At 48.9% G+C, this 23,416-nt stretch overlaps 1 protein-coding gene across 2 annotated transcripts in view; it reads right to left on the bottom strand.

The window, feature by feature from the left end:
- MRC2 (mannose receptor C-type 2) overlaps positions 1–23,416 on the bottom strand; it is a 761,492-nt gene that overhangs the window by 242,695 nt on the left and 495,381 nt on the right. For both annotated transcript variants that reach the window (XM_069237988.1, XM_069237989.1), the window contains exons 15-16: positions 9,590–9,728; positions 8,997–9,029 (exon numbers count right to left, since the gene is read on the bottom strand). In XM_069237988.1, coding sequence (XP_069094089.1) covers positions 8,997–9,029; positions 9,590–9,728 — 172 coding nt within the window. The remainder of the gene's footprint in view (positions 1–8,996; positions 9,030–9,589; positions 9,729–23,416) is intronic.

The following is a 23,416-nucleotide window of genomic DNA, read 5'->3' as shown; positions in this document are numbered from 1 at the left end:
TGCTCCCGTGGTCGGTGGCCCTGGCGGCCACCGGCCGCCAGGGTCAGAATGACCCTCATAGGCTTCAATGGAAATAGGGGTGCCCCCGTTCCAGTCTGCCATCAGGTAAGTACCCGCGTCTTCGGAGGGCAGACCAGGGGGGTTTTGTAGGGCACCGGGGGGGACACAAGCAGGCACAGAAAGTACACCCTCAGCGGCACAGGGGCGGCCGGGTGCAGAGTGCAAACAGGCGTCAGGTTTCCAATAGGAATCAATGGGGAGACCCGGTGGGGTCTCTTCAACAACGCAGGCAGGCACAGGGGGGGCTCCTCGGGGTGGCCACCACCTGGGCTAGGCAGAGGGTCGCCTGGGGGTCGCTCCTGCACTGGAGTTCGGTTCCTTCAGGTCCTGGGGGCTGCGGGTGCAGTGTGGTTTCCAGGCGTCGGGTTCCTTGAAGCAGGCAGTCGCAGTCAGGAGGAGCCTCGGATTTCCTCTGCAGGCGTCGCTGTGGGGCTCAGGGGGGTCAACTCTGGCTACTCACAGGCTCGCTGTCGCCGGGGAGTCCTCCCTGTAGTGTTCGTTTTCCGCAGGTCGAGCCGGGGGCGTCGGGTGCAGAGTGGAAAGTCTCACGCTTCCGGCGGGAAACGTGTGGTCTTTAAAAGTTGCTTCTTTGTTTCAAAAAGTTGCAGTTTCTTGAACAGGGCCACTGTTCTCGGGAGCTTCTTGGTCCTTTAGATGCAGGGTAGCCCTCTGAGGCTTCAGAGGTAGCTGGACCCTGTTGGATGCATCGCTGTTGCAGTTTTCTTTGAAGTAGGGAGACAGGCCGGTGGGGCTGGAGCCAAATCAGTTGTCGTCTATGTCTTCACTGCAGGGCTTCAGGTCAGCAGTCCTTCTTCTTCAGGTTGCAGGAATCTGTCTTCCTCGGTTCTGGGAGCCCCTAAATACTCCATTTAGGGGGGTGTTTAGGTCTGGGAGGGCAGTAGCCAATGGCTACTGGCCATGAGGGTGGCTACACCCTCTTTGTGCCTCCTCCCTGTGAGGAGGGGGGCACATCCCTAATCCTATTGGGGGAATAGAAATGGTTGACTAACCTCTCCCAAGTCTTGGTTTGTCCCAAATGCCCAGCAAGTGGAATGTCGTGGGCTAAGGTCAGAATGAACTCCCTAAACTCCTGAGGCACTACTACTCCCCTAGTGGCACCAGGTTTGGGATCTCTTGCCTCAGTGTAAAGGAGTCCATCTTCCCAATAGACCCTGTGCGTTCCACTGATTTTTCCTTTGGTCTCTTCAGCAGCTTGCTGCCTAAGGCCTTCAAGAGAGGGACAGGTTTCTTGCCCCTTACACAGCTGTTCCCTTGTGGGCCCCCCTGGGCTTAAGAGTTCAACCTGATAAGGTTCCAACTCCATGGGCTCAGTTCCCTCAAAGGGCAGAACTTCTTCCTGGGAAGAGATGTTCTTTTTCTTTTGCTGTGTTGAAGCTGGTTCCCCAGTCTTCTTTCCTTTTTTCTTGGAGGGTTGGGCCATTATTCCAGGCTCCAACACCTCTTTTTCACCCTGAGCCTTGCACTGCGCCCTTGTCTTGACACACACCAGTTCAGGGATACCCAGCATGGCTGCATGGGTTTTGAGTTCTACCTCAGCCCATGCTGAGTACTCCAGGTCATTTCCAAGCAAACAGTCTACTGGGATAGAAGGAGACTACCACCTGTTTCAGGCCAGTGACACCTCCCCATTCTAAAGTTACCATAGCCATGGGATGTACTTTAGTCTGATTGTCAGCGTTGGTGACTGGATAAGTTTGTCCAGTCAGGTATTGTCCTGGGGAAACCAGTTTGTCTGTCACCTTTGTGACACTGGCACCCGTATCCCTCAGGGCTTCTACACTAGACCCATTAATCAAGAGCTGCTGCCTGTATTTTTGCATATTAGGGGGCCAGGCAGCCAGTGTGGCTAAGTCCACCCCACCCTCAGAGACTAATGTAGCTTCAGTGTGAACCCTGATTTGCTCAGGGCACACTGTTGATCCCACCTGGAGAGTGGCTATTCCAGTGCTAACTGGAGTATAAGTAAAAGTGGAATCTTTCTTGGGACAGGCCTTGTCTCCAGTTTGGTGTCCCTGCTGATTACAGCTACGACACCAGGCCTTTTTGGGATCAAAGTTTTTACCCTTGTACCCAAAATTGGATTGTGAAGAGGTTTTGGACCCTCCCTCCTGAGCAGGTTTTTGGGGCCCTGTAGAAGACTCTTTACTTTTACCCTTGGATGTCTCAACACTCTTCCCCTGGGGAGTCGTTGTGACCCCTTTCTTTTGGTCACCCCCTGTGGAAGTCTTGGTCACCCTAGTCTTGACCCAATGGTCTGCCTTCTTTCCCAATTCTTGGGGAGAAATTGGGCCTAGCTCTACCAGATGCTGATGCAGTTTACCATTGAAACAATTACTTAAAAGGTGTTCTTTCATAAACAGATTGTACAGCCCATCATAATCATTTACACCACTGCCATTAATCCAACCATTCAGGGTTTTGACTGAGAAGTCAACAAAATAGAACCCAGGTCTGGATCGAGAATTTTTGAGCCCCCCTGAACCTAATCCTGTACTCCTCAGTTGAGAATCCAAAGCCCTCAATCAGGGTAGCTTTCATGAGGTCATAGGATTCTGCACCTTTCCCAGAGAGTGTGAGGAGTCTATCCCTACACTTTCCAGGTAACATTTCCCAAAGGAGAGCACCCCAGTGAGATTTGTTTACTTTCATGGTTGCACAAGCCCTCTCAAAAGCTGTGAACCATTTGGTGATTGTAGGAAGTCGGCTCTGTATGTACTATTGCAATGTAAGAAATAGCATGCATAGAGTCCAAGGGTTCCCCTTAGAGGTAAGATAGTGGCAAAAAGAGATAATTCTAATGCTCTATTTTGTGGTAGTGTGGTCGAGCAGTAGGCTTATCAGAGGGTGGTGTTAAGCATTTGTTGTACACACACAGGCAATAAATGAGGAACACACACTCAAAGACAATTCCAGGCCAATAGGTTTTTATATAGAAAAATATATTTTCTTAGTTTATTTTAAGAACCACAGGTTCAAGACTTACAACCAATACTTTAAATGAAAGGTACTTCACTCAGGTATCATAGGAACTTTGAATCAGCTAAATAGCATGTACAGCTTTGGCAAAAATGGCAATAAGCTATTTTAAAACTAGACAGTGCAAATTTCAACAGTTCCTGGGGAGGTAAGTATTGGTTAGTTTTGCAGGTAAGTAAACCACCTACAGGGTTCAAAGTTGGGTCCAAGGTAGCCCACCGTTGGGGGTTCAGGGCAACCCCAAAGTTACCACACCAGCAGCTCAGGGCCGGTCAGGTGCTGAGGTCAAAGTGGTGCCCAAAACACATAGGCTTCAATGGAGAAGGGGGTGCCCCGGTTCCAGTCTGCCAGCAGGTAGGTACCCGCGACTTCGGAGGGCAGACCAGGGAGGTTTTATAGGGCACTGGGGGGGACACAAGTCAGCACAAAAAGTACACCCTCAGCGGCACGAGGGCCGGGTGCAGAGTGCAAACAGGCATCGGGTTTGCAATGGAGTTCAATGGGAGACCCAGGGGTCCCTTCAACAAAGTAGGCAGGCAAGGGGGGGGGGGGCTCCTCGGGGTAGCCACCACCTGGGCAAGGGAGAGGGCCACCTGGGAGTCGCTTCTGCACTGGAGGTCGGATCCTTCAGGTCCTGGGGGCTGCGGGTGCAGTGTCCTTACCAGGCGTCGGGTTCTTAGAAGCAGGCAGTCGCAGTTAGTGGGAGCCTCTGGATTCCCTCTGCAGGCGTTGCTGGGGGGACTCAGGGGGGGTCAACTCTGGCCACTCACAGGGTCGCAGTCGCCGGGGAGTCCTCCCTGTAGTGTTGTTTCTCCGCAGGTCGAGCCAGGGGCGTCAGGTGCAGAGTGGAGAGTCTCACGCTTCCGGCGGGAAACGTGCAGTCCTTTGAAAGTTGTTTCTTTGTTGCAAAGTTGTTTCTTCTTTGGAGCAGAGCTGCTGTCCTCGGGAGTTCTTAGTCCTTTTAGATGCAGGTTAGTCCTCTGAGGCTTCAGAGGTCGCTGGACCCTGGGGGACGCGTCACTGTTGCAGTTTTTCTTGAAGTGGGGAGACAGGCCGGTAGGGCTGGGGTCAAAGCAGTTGGTATCTCCGTCTTCTCTGCAGGGCCTCCAGGTCAGCAGTCCTTCTTCATCTTCAGGTTGCAGGAATCTATCTTCCTAGGTTCTGGGGGCCCCTAAATACTCAATATAGGGGTGTGTTTAGGTCTGGGGGGTTAGTAGCCAATAGCTACTAGCCCTGAGGGTGGCTACACCCTCTTTGTGCCTCCTCCCTGAGGTGAGGGGGGCACATCCCTAATCCTATTGGGGGAATCCTACATCTGCAAGATGGAGGATTTCTAAAAGTCAGAGTCACCTCAGCTCAGGAGACCTTAGGGGTTCTCTCCTGACTGGCCAGTGACTCCTCCTTGTTTTTCTCATTATCTACTCCGGCCTTGCCGCCAAAAGTGGGGCCGTGGCCGGAGTGGGCGGGCATCTCCACTAGCTGGGATGCCCTGTGGCGCTGTAACAAAGGGGGTGAGCCTTTGAGGCTCACCGCCAGGTGTTACAGTTCCTGCAGGGGGAGGTGAGAAGCACCTCCACCCAGTACAGGCTTTGTTACTAGCCACAGAGTGACAAAGGCACTCTCCCCATGTAGCCAGCAACATGTCTGGTGTGTGGCAGGCTGGCAAAACTAGTCAGCCCACACTGGAAGTCGGGTATGTTTTCAGGGAGCATCTCTAATATGCCCTCTGGGGTGTATTTCACAATAAAATGTACACTGGCATCAGTGTGCATTTATTGTGCTGAGAAGTTTGATACCAAACTTCCCAGTTTTCAGTGTAGCCATTATGGTGCTGTGGAGTTCGTGTATGACAGATTCCCAGACCATATACTCTTATGGCTACCCTGCACTTACAATGTCTAAGGTTTTGCTTAGACACTGTAGGGGCATAGGGCTCATGCACCTATGCCCTCACCCATGGTATAGTGCACCCTGCCTTAGGGCTGTAAGGCCTGCTAGAGGGGTGACTTATCTATGCCATAGGCAGTGTGAGGTTGGCATGGCACTCTGAAGGGAGTGCCATGTCGACTTAGCCATTTTCTTCCTACCAGCACACACAAGCTGGCACGCTGTGTGTCTGTGCTGAGTGAGGGGTCCCCAGGGTGGCATAAAACATGCTGCAGCCCTTAGAGACCTTCCCTGGCATCAGGGCCCTTGGTACCGGGGTACCAGTTACAAGGGACTTACCTGGATGCCAGGGTGTGCCAATTGTGGAGACAAAGGTACAGGTTAGGGAAAGAACACTGGTGCAGGGGCCTGGTTAGCAGGCCTCAGCTCACTTTCAAATCATAACTTGGCATCAGCAAAGGCAAAAAGTCAGGGGGTAACCATGCCAAGGAGGCATTTCCTTACAGTGATGTCATCACCATCTTCATATTTTCTTACAATCCCTTTGGGGATTTTTAGCATGTCAGGAGTATCTCTGACCCCATTTAAGTTGCTGCCACCATTGATGGGAGCTAAGCCCATCTCTTGTCTTTCCCTTTCTATGGTTAGGAGCTGTCTCTCCAAAGCCAATCTTTTGGCCATCCTGGCTAACAGGAGGTCATCTTCATTGAGGCTGCCCTCAATGCTTCCAGAGTAGCTGGACTCCCCTGTGGGAGAAGCAGCATCTCTGACTATCACTTGTGGAGTCAGGGTTGGAGGAACCCTGGTCTCCCTAACTAGGACTGGAGGTGGGAAATTCTCCTCCACATCACTAGCTTCCCCCTCTATAAGGGTATCTTCAGAGGGATTGTCTCTAGCAAACTCTGCCAAGAGCTCCTGGAGCTGTACTTTGGTAGGGTTTGATCCAGTTTGTATCTTTTTAATTTTGCAGAGAGTCCTTAACTCTGACATCCTAAGATGCAGGTAAGGGGTAAGGTTGAGCTCCACCACCATCTCTTCTGCAGCAGACATTATTTCTCTAAAAGTTGGGATACTTTTTAAGAATCTAAAACTAGCTCTAGAACTTAATCCAAACTTTTACAAAACATCAAACTCTAAAAGAAATGTTAACAGGGACTAACACAAGGCCCTAGCAGGACTTTTAAAAATGTAGAAAAATAGCTCAAATATCAAAAATCAGTTTCTAATTACAATTTTTGGAATTTAGTCATGTGATAAGGTATTGGCTGAGTAGTCCAGCAAATGCAAAGTCTTGTACCCCAAGCTGATCCACAAATGTAGGAAGTTGGCTCTGTATATACTATTTCAAAGTAAGAAATAGTGTGCACAGAGTCCAAGGGTTCCCCTTAGAGGTGAGATAGTGGCAAAAATAGATCATTCTAATGCTCTATTTTGTGGTAGTGTGGTCGAGCAGTAGGCTTATCAGAGGGTAGTGTTAAGCATTTGTTGTACACACACAGGCAATAAATGAGGAACACACACTCAAAGACAATTCCAGGCCAATAGGTTTTTATATAGAAAAATATATTTTCTTAGTTTATTTTAAGAACCACAGGTTCAAGACTTACAACCAATACTTTAAATGAAAGGTACTTCACTCAGGTATCATAGGAACTTTGAATCAGCTAAATAGCATGTACAGCTTTGGCAAAAATGGCAATAAGCTATTTTAAAACTAGACAGTGCAAATTTCAACAGTTCCTGGGGGAGGTAAGTATTGGTTAGTTTTGCAGGTAAGTAAACCACCTACAGGGTTCAAAGTTGGGTCCAAGGTAGCCCACCGTTGGGGGTTCAGGGCAACCCCAAAGTTACCACACCAGCAGCTCAGGGCCGGTCAGGTGCTGAGGTCAAAGTGGTGCCCAAAACACATAGGCTTCAATGGAAATAGGAGTGCCCCGGTTCCATTCTGCCAGCAAGTAAGTACCCGCGTCTTCGGAGGGCAGACCAGGGGGGTTTTGTAGGGCACCGGGGGGGGACACAAGCAGGCACAGGAAGTACACCCTCAGCGGCACAGGGGCGGCCGGGTGCAGAGTGCAAACAGGCGTTGGGTTTCCAATAGGAATCAATGGGGAGACCCGGGGGTCTCTTCAATGATGCAGGCAGGCACAGGGGGGGCTCCTCGGGGTAGCCACCACCTGGGTTAGGCAGAGGGTCGCCTGGGGGTCGCTCCTGCACTGGAGTTCGGTTCCTTCAGGTCCTGGGGGCTGCGGGTGCAGTGTGGTTTCCAGGCGTCGGGTTCCTTGAAGCAGGCAGTCGCGGTCAGGGGGAGCCTCTGGATTTCCTCTGCAGGCGTCCCTGTGGGGCCTCAGAGAGGTCAACTCTGGCTACTCATGGGCTCGCAGTTGCCGAGGAGTCCTCCCTGTAGTGTTTGTTTTCCGCAGGTCAAGCCGGGGGCGTCGGGTGAAGAGTGGAAAGTCTCACGCTTCCAGCGGGAAACGTGTGGTCTTTAAAAGTTGCTTCTTTGTTTAAAAAAGTTGCAGTTTCTTGAACAGGGCCGCTGTTCTCGGGAGCTTCTTGGTCCTTTAGATGCAGGGTAGTCCTCTGAGGCTTCAGAGGTCGCTGGACCCTGTTGGATGCGTCGCTGTTGCAGTTTTCTTTGAAGTAGAGAGACAGGCCGGTGGGGCTGGGGCCAAGTCAGTTGTCGTCTCCGTCTTCACTGCAGGGCTCCAGGTCAGCAGTCCTTCTTCTTTTTCAGGTTGCAGGAATCTGTCTTCCTCGGTTCTGGGAGCTCTATATACTCAATTTAGGGGTGTGTTTAGGTCTGGGAGGGGAGTAGCCAATGGCTACTGGCCCTGAGGGTGGCTACACCCTCTTTGTGCCTCCTCCCTGTGGGGAGGGGGGCGCATCCCTAATCCTATTGGGGGAATCCTCCATCTGCAAGATGGAGGATTTCTAAAAGTAAGAGTCACCTCAGCTCAGGACACCTTAGGGGCTGTCCTGACTGGGGAGTGACTCCTCCTTGTTTTCCTCATTATCTCCTCCAGCCCTGCCGCCAAAAGTGTGGGCAGTGGCCGGAGGGGCTGGCATCTTCACTAGCTGAGATGCCCTGTGGCGTTGTAACAAAGGGGGTGAGCCTTTGAGGCTCACCGCCAGGTGTTACAGTTCCTGCAGGGGGAGGTGAGAAGCACCTCCACCCAGTATAGGATTTGTTCCTGGCCACAGAGTGACAAAGGCACTCTCCCCATGTGGCCAGCAACATGTCTGGTGTGTGGCAGGCTGGCAAAAACTAATCAGCCCATACTGGAAGTCGGGTATGTTTTCAGGGACATCTCTAAGATGCCCTCTGGGTGTATTTTTACAATACAGTGCACACTGGCATCAGTGTGCATTTATTGTGCTGAGAAGTTTGATACCAAACTTCCCAGTTTTCAGTGTAGCCATTATGGTGCTGCGGAGTTCGTGTTTGACAGACTCCCAGACCATATACTCTTATGGCTAACCTGCACTTATAATGTCTAAGGTTTTGCTTAGACACTGTAGGGGCATAGTGCTCATGCATATATGCCCTCACCTGTGGTATAGTGCACCCTGCCTTGGGGCTGTAAGGCCTGCTAGAGGGGTGACTTACCTATGCCACAGGCAGTGCAAGGTTGGCATGGCACTCTGAGGGGACTGCCATGTCGACTTAGTCATTTTCTCCCCACCAGCACACACAAGCTGGCAAGCAGTGTGTATGTGCTGAGTAAGGGGTCTCTAGGGTGGCATAAGACATGCTACAGCCCTTAGAGACCTTCCCTGGCATCAAGGCCCTTGGTACCAGGGGTACCTGTTACAAGGGACTTACCTGGGTGCCAGGGTTGTGCCAATTGTGGAGACAAAGGTACAGTTTAGGGAAAGAACACTGGTGCTGGGGCCTGGTTCGCAGGGTCCCAGCACACTTTCAAATCATAACTTAGCATCAGCAAAGGCAAAAAGTCAGGGGGTAACCATGCCAAGGAGGCATTTCCTTACACATGCCAAAGAGAGACGTCCTAGACTAAGGGAGAGAAAGAGGAAACCTTGAGTGTGCCTACCTTGGGTGACCTCTGGCTCCTTCACATCGGACCCTTCAAAACAAGAAAAGCAAGCATCAGCTTTAAGATAAATAGGCACACTTTTTCTCAAAGAGTGAGAAACCTAATTCTGAATCAGATAGGTTACCCAGAGAGCATGATATGACATTAAGCCCATTTGAACATTAAAGTGAGAGATGAATCTAATGGCTGGGAAAGAAGGGGTCAAAAAAAGAAAAAGGAAAACAGGAAAAGAGGAACAATGGAATGTTTGGGAGTAGGTAGGACAGGCAAGGGTAAGGAGAAAGGTCTGATCTTGGAGTGGTGTTGAAAGGCAACACAGAATGTAAGAGCCAATGTCTTGATTAAGATATAGTAAAAAAAATTAAGGGAGACATAACGCAAATAAAAAAAGAGGGAAATGAGGGATAACACGAGGGATAATTCTGGAATACGGCAAAGCAATCAACACTAATATTTATACAGGTGTGCTCTACAACTACCCCTTTGATCTAGTGTGTCCTTATTGTGACAATAAACCATCACCATACAACCCCTGCCACATTCCAGCCTATACCAAGCCCTCCCCCTCCCAATAAATTTGCCAAAAATACCTTTAGGCATCTTGCAGATCCAGTCCAACTGGGCGTCACAGTGCATGGCCACCCACTGCAGTTTCAACCGCTCCAGAATCACACAGCGCCGGATGTCGTCATCATCATGACTACTGCTGTCGAAATTGTGGTAGGAGTACTGGATAATACAAGTATAATGTAATATAAATTATTAGTGAGGTTGAGAAAGAAACAACACATTTTACATCAGAACACTTTATTACGTTTATTCAAGAACCAACATGACAAGGTGAGTAATCAATCTTACTAGTACATTCCCAGATTACAAATGGGAGTCAAACTACAGAAAAAGTTACCAAATCGTTACAACAGTTACATCACATCAATCAATCAATCAATCAATCATTAAATTTATAAAGCGCGCTATGTACCCGTTAGGGTTTCGAGGCGCTTGGGGGGGGGAGGGGGAGAGGTGTCACTGCTATCGTTCGAAGAGCCATGTCTGAGGTTGTGCTGGCGGGCCAGTTGTGTGAGGGGGGCCATGTAGACGTTGAACAGCGTTGGGGTTAGTGAGGAGCCTTGGGGGACGCCGCAGATGAGGTTGGTGGCTTCGGAGCGGAAGGGTGAGAGTCAGACTCTCTGGGTTCTGCCGGAGAGAAAAGAGGAGATCCAGTTGAGGGCTTTGTCTTGGATACCGGCTTTGTGGAGGCGATTTAGTAGGGTGCGGTGGCAGACCGTGTCGAAGGCAGCGGAGAGGTCTAGGAGGATGAGGGCTGAGGTTTCGCCGTTGTCCATTTGTTGTCTGATGTCATCTGTGGCGGCGAGGAGTGCAGTCTCTGTGCTGTGGTTGCGTCTGAAACCGGATTGGGAAGGGTCTAGGATGGAGTTGTCTTCGAGGTAGTGGGAGAGCTGTGCGTTGACGATCTTCTCGATGACTTTCGCTGGGAAAGGGAGGAGGGAGATCGGTCGGAAGTTTTTGAGATCGTTGAGGTCAGCCTTAAGTTTTTTCACATTGTCCCTTGCATGGTAAAAATGCACTAATAGTACAAAGTATTGAAAGTGTGGCAGAGGAGTAGGGTTTAGACTCACAGTATGTGCTCACCAAAGAAGCAAATAAAAAGGAAAGGAAAAATAAAATACAACTATAAGAAAATAACTACAACAGCAAATTATGGTCTCAAAAGTATGACATCCAGCCACACCAAATTATGTTGTTGAGCAGTTAGTATAGGTAATTCATACCTCTTAATGACTATAAAGAGAGAAAGAAAGAAATGGACGCCACTAGATTAAGGTGTAATGAGAAGTGTTCATGACAGTTTATTTTGTTTTTAAGTATTCATCTAGCTTGTTCCATATAGAGGTTTTTGCTGACATCCAAGGGTATTGTTGAGCCATGATATGTTCAATTCCCCTCATGTATCTCAACACTCCTACCATGCATTAGCAGAGGATTTCTCTAGATACTTCCAATTGGCTAGAATAGTTTTATGTGCAAGACTTATCATCAGGTCAGGTAACAAAGGATCACTCCTCCCAGTTCAGTTGATTCCATGCATACAGAGGGTTCTAGAACTGTAGGTAAAGCTTGTAGGTAGTAAGAAGTTTAAAATATCACGTATAAGGGAATATATTCTATCCCAATTATTATGAAGTAGTAGGCATTCAAAAACATATGCACTAGGTTGCCAGGGCTTGATTTACAACTCCAACAAATTTTACCTGATAAAAGTCTTAGGCGGTCATTTCGAACACAGCAGTTCGGCCTGACATGCCGGCAGTGGCGGCTAAAGCCGCCAGCCCGCATGGCGGGCCGAACCGCCATATAAAGAACAGGGTGACGGCCACCAGCGGCAGCTGTCACCCACCACCATGCTCCTGCCGCCAGGCAGCCTGGCGACGGGAGGAAACACCATCTGCCAAGGTAGCTGCGCTACCCTGTGGATAACGTTTCAAATGCCGCCAGCCTTTTCCTGGCGGGATATCCCGCCAGGAAAAGGCTGGCGGAGGGGGTGCCCCTGCACTGCCCATGCCCTTTGCATGGGCAGTGCAGGGGCCCCCGTGCAGGCACCCGTCGCGCATGTCACTGCCCGATTTACAGGCAGTGACATGCGCGATAGGTGCTGCTGCACCCGCTGCACAACAACAATGGTGGCGGCTACTCATAGAGCTGCCCTCAATGTTGCGGCCTGGCGGGGAGATCATTATACGGCCGGTGGGTTTTCCAGGAGGCTGGCGGTCGATGGAAAGACCGCCAGCCCGAACACCGCGGGAATTCCCGCCGTGTTCGAAATGAGGGCCTTAATTTTCAGAGTTTTTTTTAGGGGTCCAGAATGATCTATTTAGAAGAAATATGGACTGGGCTAAATTAGGTGTAATCTTTCTTGAATGTGTTCTACCAAATTCTATCAACACAAAAGTAGTGCTGAAACTTTTCAAACACTCACCCCAGTCACAGATCAACCATGTCTGGGAATCCTCAGTTTATTTAAGGAAATGTGTGATTTTTTTCCATTCCACAGGAATTTATTGATTATCATAGCACATGAAACAAATTATGAAATTTTCAGCTTGCAGGCATCTTAAAAATGTTCTAAACTGACATTAGGTCATGGAAGATGTGAGATTTTCCTTTAAACATAATACTAAAACGAGCAGGACCAATGAAGGAGAAGGAAATGTTTACTCTATGCAGTTTAGGTTGAAGCGCTAGGAATCCCTTCTGAGTTTGGATTGTATCTATGGAGTAATCTTGTGAGATGGTAATCTTCTTGCCCTCCCATGAAATCTTTCTCTGCTTATGTATATGAACCAGTGTTGCTTCAACATGTTAATATCTTAAAGGTTTGCAAACAATTGGTTTTGTGAGAGTAGATGGTGAAGCATGGCATTTAGATCGAGTGGGTACACAATGAGCCCTGTCCAGTTCAAATATATGGGAGAATGAGAGGCTAGTTTATTTGGGGATCCAATTCTCCAAGAACTTTACACAAGGTTCTGTCTGGAATTCTGCCAAAATTATGCAAAATGCCAAAAATATGCAGATTTCCTCATCTGCTTCTGTCATCAAGTTAGGAAATTTCTTTCTGCATATTAGTAGATCTACATTTGATTATATTCAAGTCTATTTGTTTTAGTTGCTTCATCTTCTAAACTGCTTATTCTACATTCATTTTATGCTGTTCTCTCCAACCTCTATTTCAAATTAGAACAAAGGCAAGAAATGTATTGTTACATAATGTCCTTATTGATCTTAGTCATATGAGCCAATTGTAAAGCATCAGACAGTTTTGTGGAGGATTGTGTCCATTGCATTATTAATATCTGTTTTGCTCTTAACAGGTGAATCCGGATTAGGTGATTATGCCTTTGTTCTTTCACGCCTAATTTCTGATCTTTATCAGCCATGGTGCACTGCAGTAAAAACAAGTACTGCATGTATAGAAGGAATATCAATGGGGAGTATCCAATAGGATATTAACACAGTATGTACAGTAAGTACTACTTTCCGAGGGCAAAACTGTTATTTATTGCAGATCCAATAAAGAAAAAAAATAATTCCATTTGAACCACTTCCTGATTTAACCCCTTCTGTGCCGCGGACGTAGTGGTTACGTCCCGCGGCACAGTGCTGCTGTGCCGAGGACGTAACCACTACGTCCTCGGCACACAGCCCAGAGGGAGCGCTCTCGCTCCCTCTGTGTGCTTCCCCCCACCCCCCAAAGTCAGGGATGGAAGGGGAAGCCCTTCCCCTTCCACCCTCGACCCCCCCCAGCCCCCCATAATGACGTCAGCGCGCGATCGCGCGCTGACTTCATTATGGGATTCTCGCCGCACAGGAAGCCATTTGCTTCCTGTGCGGCGACGAGTGAAGAGGTGAGTTCCTCTTCCCGGTGGGTGGGGGGTTGGGGCTAAAGAGGCACCGGGGAAAAGGAAAGGCTTTTCCTTTTCCCCGGTGTCTCTTTGAGCATTCCTGCTGCCCGATCGCATTGCGCACTAGACACCAGGGATTTGTTTTTTTTGTTGTACTTTCTGTTTCTGGCTTGCGGGGAGCGGCCCCTTGGGCAAGGGTCGCTCCCCTTTAGGGGGCAATTACTTAAGCCATTTCTGCCCCCGTTGGGGGCAGATCTGGCTACTTTTTAGCCAGATCTGCCCCCAAGGGGGGCAGAAAACACTAGATCACCAGGGATTTATATTGTTATGTGCATTTATGTGTGGGGGGGTGCCCCCTTGGGCAAGGGGCGCCCCCTCCAAGGGGCAGAGAACTGTTGGCCTTTTCTGCCCCCCTTGGGGGCAGATCGGCCTATTTTTTTTAGGTCCATCTGCCCCCAAGGGGGGCAGAAGCCACTTAGGCACCAGGGATTGTGTGTGTAGTGGATGGGGGGGCGCCCCCTTGGGCAAGGGTCGCTCCCCTTTGGGGGGCATGTCTTTTAGGGCCATTTCTGCCCCCCTTGAGGGCAGATTGGCTACTTTTTAGCCAGATCTGCCCCCAAGGGGGGCAGAAAACACTAGATCACCAGGGTTTTTTATTTTTATGTGTATTTATGTGGGGGGGGTGCCCCCTTGGGCAAGGGGCGCCCCCCCCAAGGGGGCAGAGAACTGTTGGCCTTTTCTGCCCCCCTTGGGGGCAAATCGGCCTATTTTTTTTAGGTCCATCTGCCCCCAAGGGGGGCAGAAGCCACTTAGGCACCAGGGATTGTGTGTGTAGTGGATGGGGGGGGCGCCCCCTTGGGCAAGGGTCGCTCCCCTTTGGGGGGCATGTCTTTTAGGGCCATTTCTGCCCCCATTGAGGGCAGATCAGCCTATTATTTTTAGGCTGATCTGCCCCAAGGGGGGCAGAAACCACTAGAACGCCAGGGATTTTTTTTTATGTGTTTATTTTTTGTGGGGGGGCGTCCCCTTGGGCACGGAGCGCCCCCCCAAGGGGGGCATTGACCTGTTGGCCATTTCTGCCCCCCCTGGGGGCAGATGGGCTTATTTTTGTAGGCCCACCTGCCCCCAAGGGGGGCAGAAGCCACTTAGACACCAGGGATAGTGTGTGTGTGTTAGTGGATGGGGGGGGGGGGGCCTTGGGCAAGGGTCGCCCCCCACTTTGGGGGCACATGTACCCAGGCCATTTCTGCACCCCTTGGAGACAGATCAGCCTATTATTTTTAGGCTGGTCTGCCCCCAAGGTGGGCAGAAACCACTAGAACGCCAGTTTTTTTTTTTATTTGTTTATTTTTGTGGGGGGGCGTCCCCTTGGTCACGGGGCGCCCCCCCAAGGGGGGCATTGACCTGTTGGCCATTTCTACACCCCCTGGGGGCAGATGGGCCTATTTTGTTAGGCCCACCTGCCCCCAAGGGGGGCAGAAGCCACTTAGACACCAGGGATAGTGTGTGTGTGTGTGTGTGTTAGCTGATGGGGGGGGCCTTGGGCAAGGGTCGCCCCCCACTTTGGGGGCACATGTACCCAGGCCATTTCTGCACCCCTTGGAGACAGATCAGCCTATTATTTTTAGGCTGGTCTGCCCCCAAGGGGGGCAGAAACCACTAGAACGCCAGGGATTTTTTTTTATTTGTTTATTTTTGTGGGGGGGCGTCCCCTTGGTCACGGGGCGCCCCCCCAAGGGGGGCATTGACCTGTTGGCCATTTCTACACCCCCTGGGGGCAGATGGGCCTATTTTGTAAGGCCCACCTGCCCCCAAGGGGGGCAGAAGCCACTTAGACACCAGGGATAGTGTGTGTGTGTGTGTGTGTTAGTGGATGGGGGGGGCCTTGGGCAAGGGTCGCCCCCCACTTTGGGGGCACATGTACCCAGGCCATTTCTGCACCCCTTGGAGACAGATCAGCCTATTATTTTTAGGCTGGTCTGCCCCCAAGGGGGGCAGAAACGACTAGAACGCCAGGGATTTTTTTTTATTTGTTTATTTTTGTGGGGGGGGCGTCCCCTTGGTCACGGGGCGCCCCCCCAAGGGGGGCATTGACCTGTTGGCCATTTCTACACCCCCTGGGGGCAGATGGGCCTATTTTCTTAGGCTCACCTGCCCCCAAGGGGGGCAGAAGCCACTTAGGCACCAGGGATAGTGTTGTGTGTGTTTTTTTGTTTGTTTGAGGGCTGTCCCCTTTGGCAAGGGTCGCTCTCCATGGGGACACACTACTAAAGGTATTTTCTGGCTTCCTTGGGGCAGACAGGCCTATTCTTTTAGTAGGCCCATCTGCCCCTATGGCAGAATCCACTTAGGCACCAATTTCTAAATGTTTGATGGTGGGGTGTTTGTCAACTGAAGAAGTCTTTGCATTTGTGAAAAAAAAAAAAAATGTCCTCCTTTTTGTTCTAGTTCAAAGCTTTTGCTTTATTTGCTGTGGCTCCTTGCGGTTTTGGCGGTGGTTGACCTGCAGTTTGCACAGTTGCATGTTTTAGGTAAGTAAAAACAATTTACTCCAAAGGAGTTTTGTTGCAATGCATGAATGACATGTTTGTAGGGGGTGTACTAAATGCAGGATTGTGTTTGAAATTGTCCTTAGGTTTGTGCACAATGATATTTGTTTTGTCTTATTTCTAATTTGCCTTTCTTTCTTTATTTTTAGTGGGATATCATTGGTGATTGCTGTGTAGTTGCTGGTGAATCAAGCTTTTTCAGGCAAGTGAGCAGTATAGTTTGTGAGTTTATGACTCTTACTAACAAAGCTACACTTTGTTACTTGTCTTACACAGTGCTGGTTGTTGGTGGTGAATTTGTCCAGTTAATTTTAGCAGGAGAGATCATGGCTAGCCGCAGGATGACCGCTCAGCAGGTGGTTGGTATGCTTTTTGAGTCACAGTCTGATCATGACTATGAGACGGACTCTGCATCTGAGGCAGAGGAGGAAGTCAGAGATTCTGGCAGTGATGTTTCTGTTGGAGGGGAATCTTCTGATGATGAAGCCACACTCAGTGCAGATGAAGGGCCTGTTTTAGAGGAGGACATTGATGTGCCAATAGTGCAGCAACCTGGGGCTGAAAGGTTTCCCGTTATAAGACATGATGTCTGGGTTGCCCCAAACATGGAGCAGCCAGAGTTGCCTGCCTTTACTGGTCTCCCGGGGTGTAACGCCAATACAGAGAACTTTATGCCTATCAATTTCTTTGAGTTATTCATGGATGATATGTTTTTGGAAGAGATTGTTGAGCAGACTAATTTGTATGCGGAGCAGCATTTGAGGGACAACGCTGCTAGACTTAGGCCACACTCTAGAGCTGCCCAGTGGATTCCCACAAATTTGGAGGAGTTAAAAAAGTTTTGGGGTTTGACTTTTTTGATGGGGTTGATAAGGAAGCCGTCACTGGCTTCGTATTGGTCTACTAGTCCCTTGATGGCAACAGCTATATTTCCAGCGACCATGAGTCGTAATCGGTATTTGCTTCTTCTTAGGATGCTGCATTTTGTTGACAATGCATTAGCCTTGCCACGAGATCACCCAGATTCTGACCGTCTTTTTAAGATTAGGCCTGTACTTGATAATTTTGTAGATCGGTTTTCGGAGGTCTATGTTCCAGGCAAAGAGTTAAGTGTGGACGAGTCTTTGGTCCTCTTCAAGGGTCGTTTGGTTTTTAGGCAGTACATTCCTAGCAAAAGGGCACGATATGGAATTAAATTGTATATGCTGTCTGAAAGTAGGACAGGATATGTGTATAGTTTCCGTGTGTACACTGGTAGGGATTCCAATATTGACCCCCCTGGTTGTCCTCCCACTTTTGGAGTTACTGAGAAAATTGTGTGGGATCTTGGTAGACGACTGTTCAACAAAGGTCACCTTTTGTATGTAGATAACTTCTACACTGGTGTGCAATTGTTCAAGGAATTGTTTAGAGTGGACACAGTTGCTTGTGGCACAATCCGTTCTAACCGGAAAGGCTATCCAAGGGAGCTTGTCTGTAAAAAAAACTTGAGAGAGGACAGTGCTGTGCCTTGCGGAACGAGGAGCTGCTAGCTTTGAAATTTTCAGACAAGAGGGATGTCTACATGCTAAGTACCATCCAGGATGAGAGTACTTCCCCTGTGACTGTTTGGGGCCAGGTTGCTGAAGTGCGCAAACCTGTGTGCATTTTAGATTATAATAAGCACATGGGAGGTGTAGATAGAGTTGACCAGAGGTTGGAACCTTATACTGCTATTCGTAAGTCTTACGTTTGGTATAAGAAGTTAGCACTTCACCTCTTCCACTTAGCAACCTTCAATGCTTTTATTGTGTTTAGGGATAGGTCTCCAGAGTCAAAGATGACATTTGTGAAATTTCAGGAGTCAGTGATAGAGAGCCTTATTGTGGTGGAACAGGCCAGAGTTCCTAGAGAAGCAGTGGTGGAGGATGTGGCTAGATTGAAAGATCACCACTTTGCTGAGCACATTCCTCCCACACCCAAAAAAGACTTTCCAGCTAAGAAATGTAGAGTGTGTTTTCGAAGAGGTATCCGGAGGGAGACTCGAATGTACTGCCCAGATTGTCCTTCAAAGCCTGGGCTGTGTGTCGGTGCTTGTTTTAAGAATTACCACACCCAGAAGAATTTCTGGGAACAACCATGAGTGTAAACTCATGTCTGTTTTGTATTTTCATGGTTAGCATTTCTGTCATGTTTTTAGTTAGAGCTTTTGTGTTTGTAGTTTTGTAATTCTTTCTACTTAGTTAGGGGTTCCTCTGTTAAAAAAAAAAAAAAAAAAATGATGCCATTGTGTGTGGAGTGGGGCTTGGCTGAGAGTGTACATATTGACTTGCTGTTGGCTACTGCAACACACTGCCAGCCAAACACCAGTCCACACACTCCCATCAGCTGGTGTGATTGTTGTATCAGGCATGTGGGCGTATGTAAGTGATGGGCCCTTGAGTGGCGCTGTCTGTCGATGTGAGTGTTGTAATGTGCTGGGCCCGTGGCTGGCGGTGTGAATGGCCTTCTGTGTGTCATGTATGAAAGTTGTGTGAATGGACTGTAAAGCGGTTGGTGCCTTGTCGCGGCTTTACAGCTCACGAGCTGTGAGTCATTGGTTCAGTTTTTTGCCTTTCAGTTACTAACCGTGCATTTCATTTTTGTGAAAGCTCTTGTTAGTAAAATTTGATCCACTGAACCATCACTCACCCTCGTGCCAAATCCAACCAGTATGTGTGGTAAAAATGACAAAACCTGCTCCGCTGTAATCAGGCGTCGCAGCACACCTGTGACACGCTAGATGCCTCAGGTGGGACCCCAATGATGAAGCATGCCACCAACTTGGTTGGTGGGTGAGGGGTCTTTTTCACATAACCTAAGTGTGTTTCTTTTCAAAATTTTAGTGTTTGGCACATCACGGACGTATGTGGGCACATCAAAACGATATATTACAAAACTACCTGTGTTTGGGGGGGAGAGGGCACCTATGTTTTTGGTCCTGTGTGCGGCCTTCATCTAGGGAAACCTACCAAACCCAGACATTTTTTAAAACTAGACACCCCAAGGAGTCCAGGGAGGTGTGGCTTGCGTGGATCCCCCAACATTTTCTTACCCAGACTCCTCTGTAAACCTCAAAATGTGCTTAAAAAAGCATATTTTCCTTACTTTTCTTCGTAAGATCACCACTCCAGCACAAAATTCCTACTCCCCAGTGTTCCCCTCAGTCTCCCAAGTAAAATGACACCTCACTTATGTGGGTCCCCAAAGCAGAGTCAGTCTAAAGATGTATAAAAGAATATGTCCTTATAAACTTGCTGTGCTATCCCCTCTATCTCTACAAGTTTTGGGCCTTATTCTGTTGCAGGCACCTGGCCCACCCACACAAGTGAGGTATCATTTTTATCGGGAGACTTGGGGGAACGCTGGGTGGAAGGACATTTGTGGCTCCACTCAGATTCCAGAACTTTCTGTCACCGAAATGTGTGGAAAATGTGTTTTTTTAGACAGAATTTGAGGTTTGCAAAGGATTCTGGGTAACAGAACCTGGTCAGAGCCCCGCAAGTCACCCCATCTTGGATTCCCCTAGGTCTCTAGGTTTCAAAAATGCACAGGTTTGGTAGGTTTCCCTAGGTGCCGGCTGAGCTAGAGGCCAAAATCTAAAGGTAGGCACTGTTTTCAATGGAAAAATGTGATGTGTCCACGTTGCGTTTTGGGGTGTCTGCTGTCGCGGGCGCTAGGCCTACCCACACAAGTGAGGTATCATTTTTATCGGGAGACGTGGGGGAACGCTGGGAGGAAGGAAATTCGTGGCTCCTCTCAGATTCCAGAACTTTCTGCCACAGAAATGTGAGGAACATGTGTGTTTTTTAGCCAAATTTTGAGGTTTGCAAAGGATTCTGGGTAACAGAACCTGGTCCGAGCCACACAAGTCACCCAATCTTGGATTCCCCTTGGTCTCTAGTTTTCAGAAATGCACAGGTTTGGTAGGTTTCCCTAGGTGGCGGCTGAGCTACAAGCCAAAATCTACAGGTAGGCACTTTGCAAAAAACACCTCTGTTTTCCTTCACAAATTTGGATGTGTCCACGTTGCGCTTTGGGGCGTTTCCTGTCGCGGGCGCTAGGCCTACCCACACAAGTGAGGTATCATTTTTATCGGGAGACGTGGGGGAATGCTGGGTGGAAGGAAATTCGTGGCTCCTCTCAGATTCCAGAACTTTCTGCCACAGAAATGTGAGGAACATGTGTTTTTTTAGCCAAATTTTGAGGTTTGCAAAGGATTCTGGGTAACAGAACCTGGTCCGAGCCACACAAGTCACCCCATCTTGGATTCCCCTAGGTCTCTAGTTTTCAGAAATGGACAGGTTTGGTAGGTTTCCCAAGGTGGCGGCTGAGCTACAAGCCAAAATCTACAGGTAGGCACTTTGCAAAAAACACCTCTGTTTTCCTTCACAAATTTGGATGTGTCCACGTTGTGCTTTGGGGCGTTTTCTGTCGCGGGCGCTAGGCCTACCCACACAAGTGAGGTATCATTTTTATCGGGAGACGTGGGGGAACGCTGGGTGGAAGGAAATTCGTGGCTCCTCTCAGATTCCAGAACTTTCTGCCACAGAAATGTGAGGAACATGTGTTTTTTTTACCCAAATTTTGAGGTTTGCAAAGGATTCTGGGTAACAGAACCTGGTCCGAGCCACACAAGTCACCACATCTTGGATTCCCCTTGGTCTCTAGTTTTCAGAAATGCACAGGATTGGTAGGTTTCCCTAGGTGGCGGCTGAGCTACAAGCCAAAATCTACAGGTAGGCACTTTGCAAAAAACACCTCTGTTTTCCTTCACAAATTTGGATGTGTCCACGTTGCGCTTTGGGGCGTTTCCTGTCGCGGGCAATAGGCCTACCCACACAAGTGAGGTATCATTTTTATCGGGAGACGTGGGGGAACACTGGCTGGAAGGAAATTCGTGGCTCCTCTCAGATTCCAGAACTTTCTGCCATAGAAATGTGAGGAACATGTGTTTTTTTAGCCAAATTTTGAGGTTTGCAAAGGATTCTGGGTAACAGAACCTGGTCCGAGCCACACAAGTCACCACATCTTGGATTCCCCTTGGTCTCTAGTTTTCAGAAAGGCACAGGTTTGGTAGGTTTCCCTAGGTGGCGGCTGAGCTACAAGCCAAAATCTACAGGTAGGCACTTTGCAAAAAACACCTCTGTTTTCCTTCACAAATTTGGATGTGTCCACGTTGCGCTTTGGGGCGTTTCCTGTCGCGGGCAATAGGCCTACCCACACAAGTGAGGTATCATTTTTATCGGGAGACGTGGGGGAACACTGGCTGGAAGGAAATTCGTGGCTCCTCTCAGATTCCAGAACTTTCTGCCATAGAAATGTGAGGAACATGTGTTTTTTTAGCCAAATTTTGAGGTTTGCAAAGGATTCTGGGTAACAGAACCTGGTCCGAGCCACACAAGTCACCCCATCTTGGATTCCCCTAGGTCTATAGTTTTCAGAAATGCACAGGTTTGGTAGGTTTCCCTAGGTGGCGGCTGAGCTACAGGCCAAAATCTACAGGTAGGCACTTTGCAAAAAACACCTCTGTTTTCCTTCACAAATTTGGATGTGTCCACGTTGCGCTTTGGGGCGTTTCCTGTCGCGGGCGCTAGGCCTACCCACACAAGTGAGGTATCATTTTTATCGGGAGACGTGGGGGAACGCTGGGTGGAAGGAAATTCGTGGCTCCTCTCAGATTCCAGAACTTTCTGCCACAGAAATGTGAGGAACATGTGTTTTTTTAGCCAAATTTTGAGGTATGCAAAGGATTCTGGGTAACAGAACCTGGTCGGAGCCACACAAGTCACCCCATCTTGGATTCCCCTTGGTCTCTAGTTTTCAGAAATGCACAGGTTTGGTAGGTTTCCCTAGGTGGCGGCTGAGCTACAAGCCAAAATCTACAGGTAGGCACTTTGTAAAAAAACACCTCTGTTTTCCTTCACAAATTTGGATGTGTCCACGTTGCGCTTTGGGGCGTTTTCTGTCGCAGGCGCTAGGCCTACCCACACAAGTGAGGTATCATTTTTATCGGGAGACGTGGGGGAACGCTGGGTGGAAGGAAATTTGTGGCTCCTCTCAGATTCCAGAACTTTCTGCCACAGAAATGTGAGGAACATGTGTTTTTTTAGCCAAATTTTGAGATTTGCAAAGGATTCTGGGTAACAGAACCTGGTCCGAGCCACACAAGTCACCCCATCTTGGATTCCCCTAGGTCTATAGTTTTCAGAAATGCACAGGTTTGGTAGGTTTCCCTAGGTGGCGGCTGAGCTACGAGCCAAAATCTACAGGTAGGCACTTTGCAAAAAACACCTCTGTTTTCCTTCACAAATTTGGATGTGTCTACGTTGCGCTTTGGGGCGTTTCCTGTCGCGGGCGCTAGGCCTACCCACACAAGTGAGGTATCATTTTTATCGGGAGACGTGGGGGAACGCTGGGTGGAAGGAAATTTGTGGCTCCTCTCAGATTCCAGAACTTTCTGCCACAGAAATGTTAGGAACATGTGTTTTTTTAGCCAAATTTTGAGGTTTGCAAAGGATTCTGGGTAACAGAACCTGGTCCGAGCCACACAAGTCACCCCATCTTGGATTCCCCTAGGTCTCTAGTTTTCAGAAATGCACAGGTTTGGTAGGTTTCCCTAGGTGGCAGCTGAGCTACAGGCCAAAATCTACAGGTAGGCACTTTGCAAAAAACACCTCTGTTTTCCTTCACAAATTTGGATGTGTCCACGTTGCGCTTTGGGGCGTTTCCTGTCGCGGGCGCTAGGCCTACCCACACAAGTGAGGTATCATTTTTATCGGGAGACGTGGGGGAACGCTGGGTGGAAGGAAATCTGTGGCTCCTCTCAGATTCCAGAACTTTCTGCCACAGAAATGTTAGGAACATGTGTTTTTTTAGCCAAATTTTGAGGTTTGCAAAGGATTCTGTGTAACAGAACCTGGTCCGAGCCACACAAGTCACCCCATCTTGGATTCCCCTAGGTCTCTAGTTTTCAGAAATGCACAGGTTTGGTAGGTTTCCCTAGGTGGCGGCTGAGCTACAAGCCAAAATCTACAGGTAGGCACTTTGCAAAAAACACCTCTGTTTTCCTTCACAAATGTCGATGTCTCCACGTTGCGCTTTGGGGCGTTTCCTGTCGGGGGCGCTAGGCCTACCCACACAAGTGAGGTATCATTTTTATCGGGAGACGTGGGGGAACGCTGGGTGGAAGGAAATTCGTGGCTCCTCTCAGATTCCAGAACTTTCTGCCACAGAAAAGTGAGGAACATGTGTTTTTTTAGCCAAATTTTGAGGTTTGCAAAGGATTCTGGGTGACAGAACCTGGTCCGAGCCACACAAGTCACCCCATCTTGGATTCCCCTAGGTCTATAGTTTTCAGAAATGCACAGGTTTGGTAGGTTTCCCTAGGTGGCGGCTGAGCTACAGGCCAAAATCTACACGTAGG

Source organism: Pleurodeles waltl, chromosome 6 (assembly GCF_031143425.1).
Source record: "Pleurodeles waltl isolate 20211129_DDA chromosome 6, aPleWal1.hap1.20221129, whole genome shotgun sequence".
In the NCBI taxonomy this organism is placed as follows: domain Eukaryota; kingdom Metazoa; phylum Chordata; class Amphibia; order Caudata; family Salamandridae; genus Pleurodeles; species Pleurodeles waltl.
This window is presented reverse-complemented; position numbering and strand designations above follow the sequence as displayed.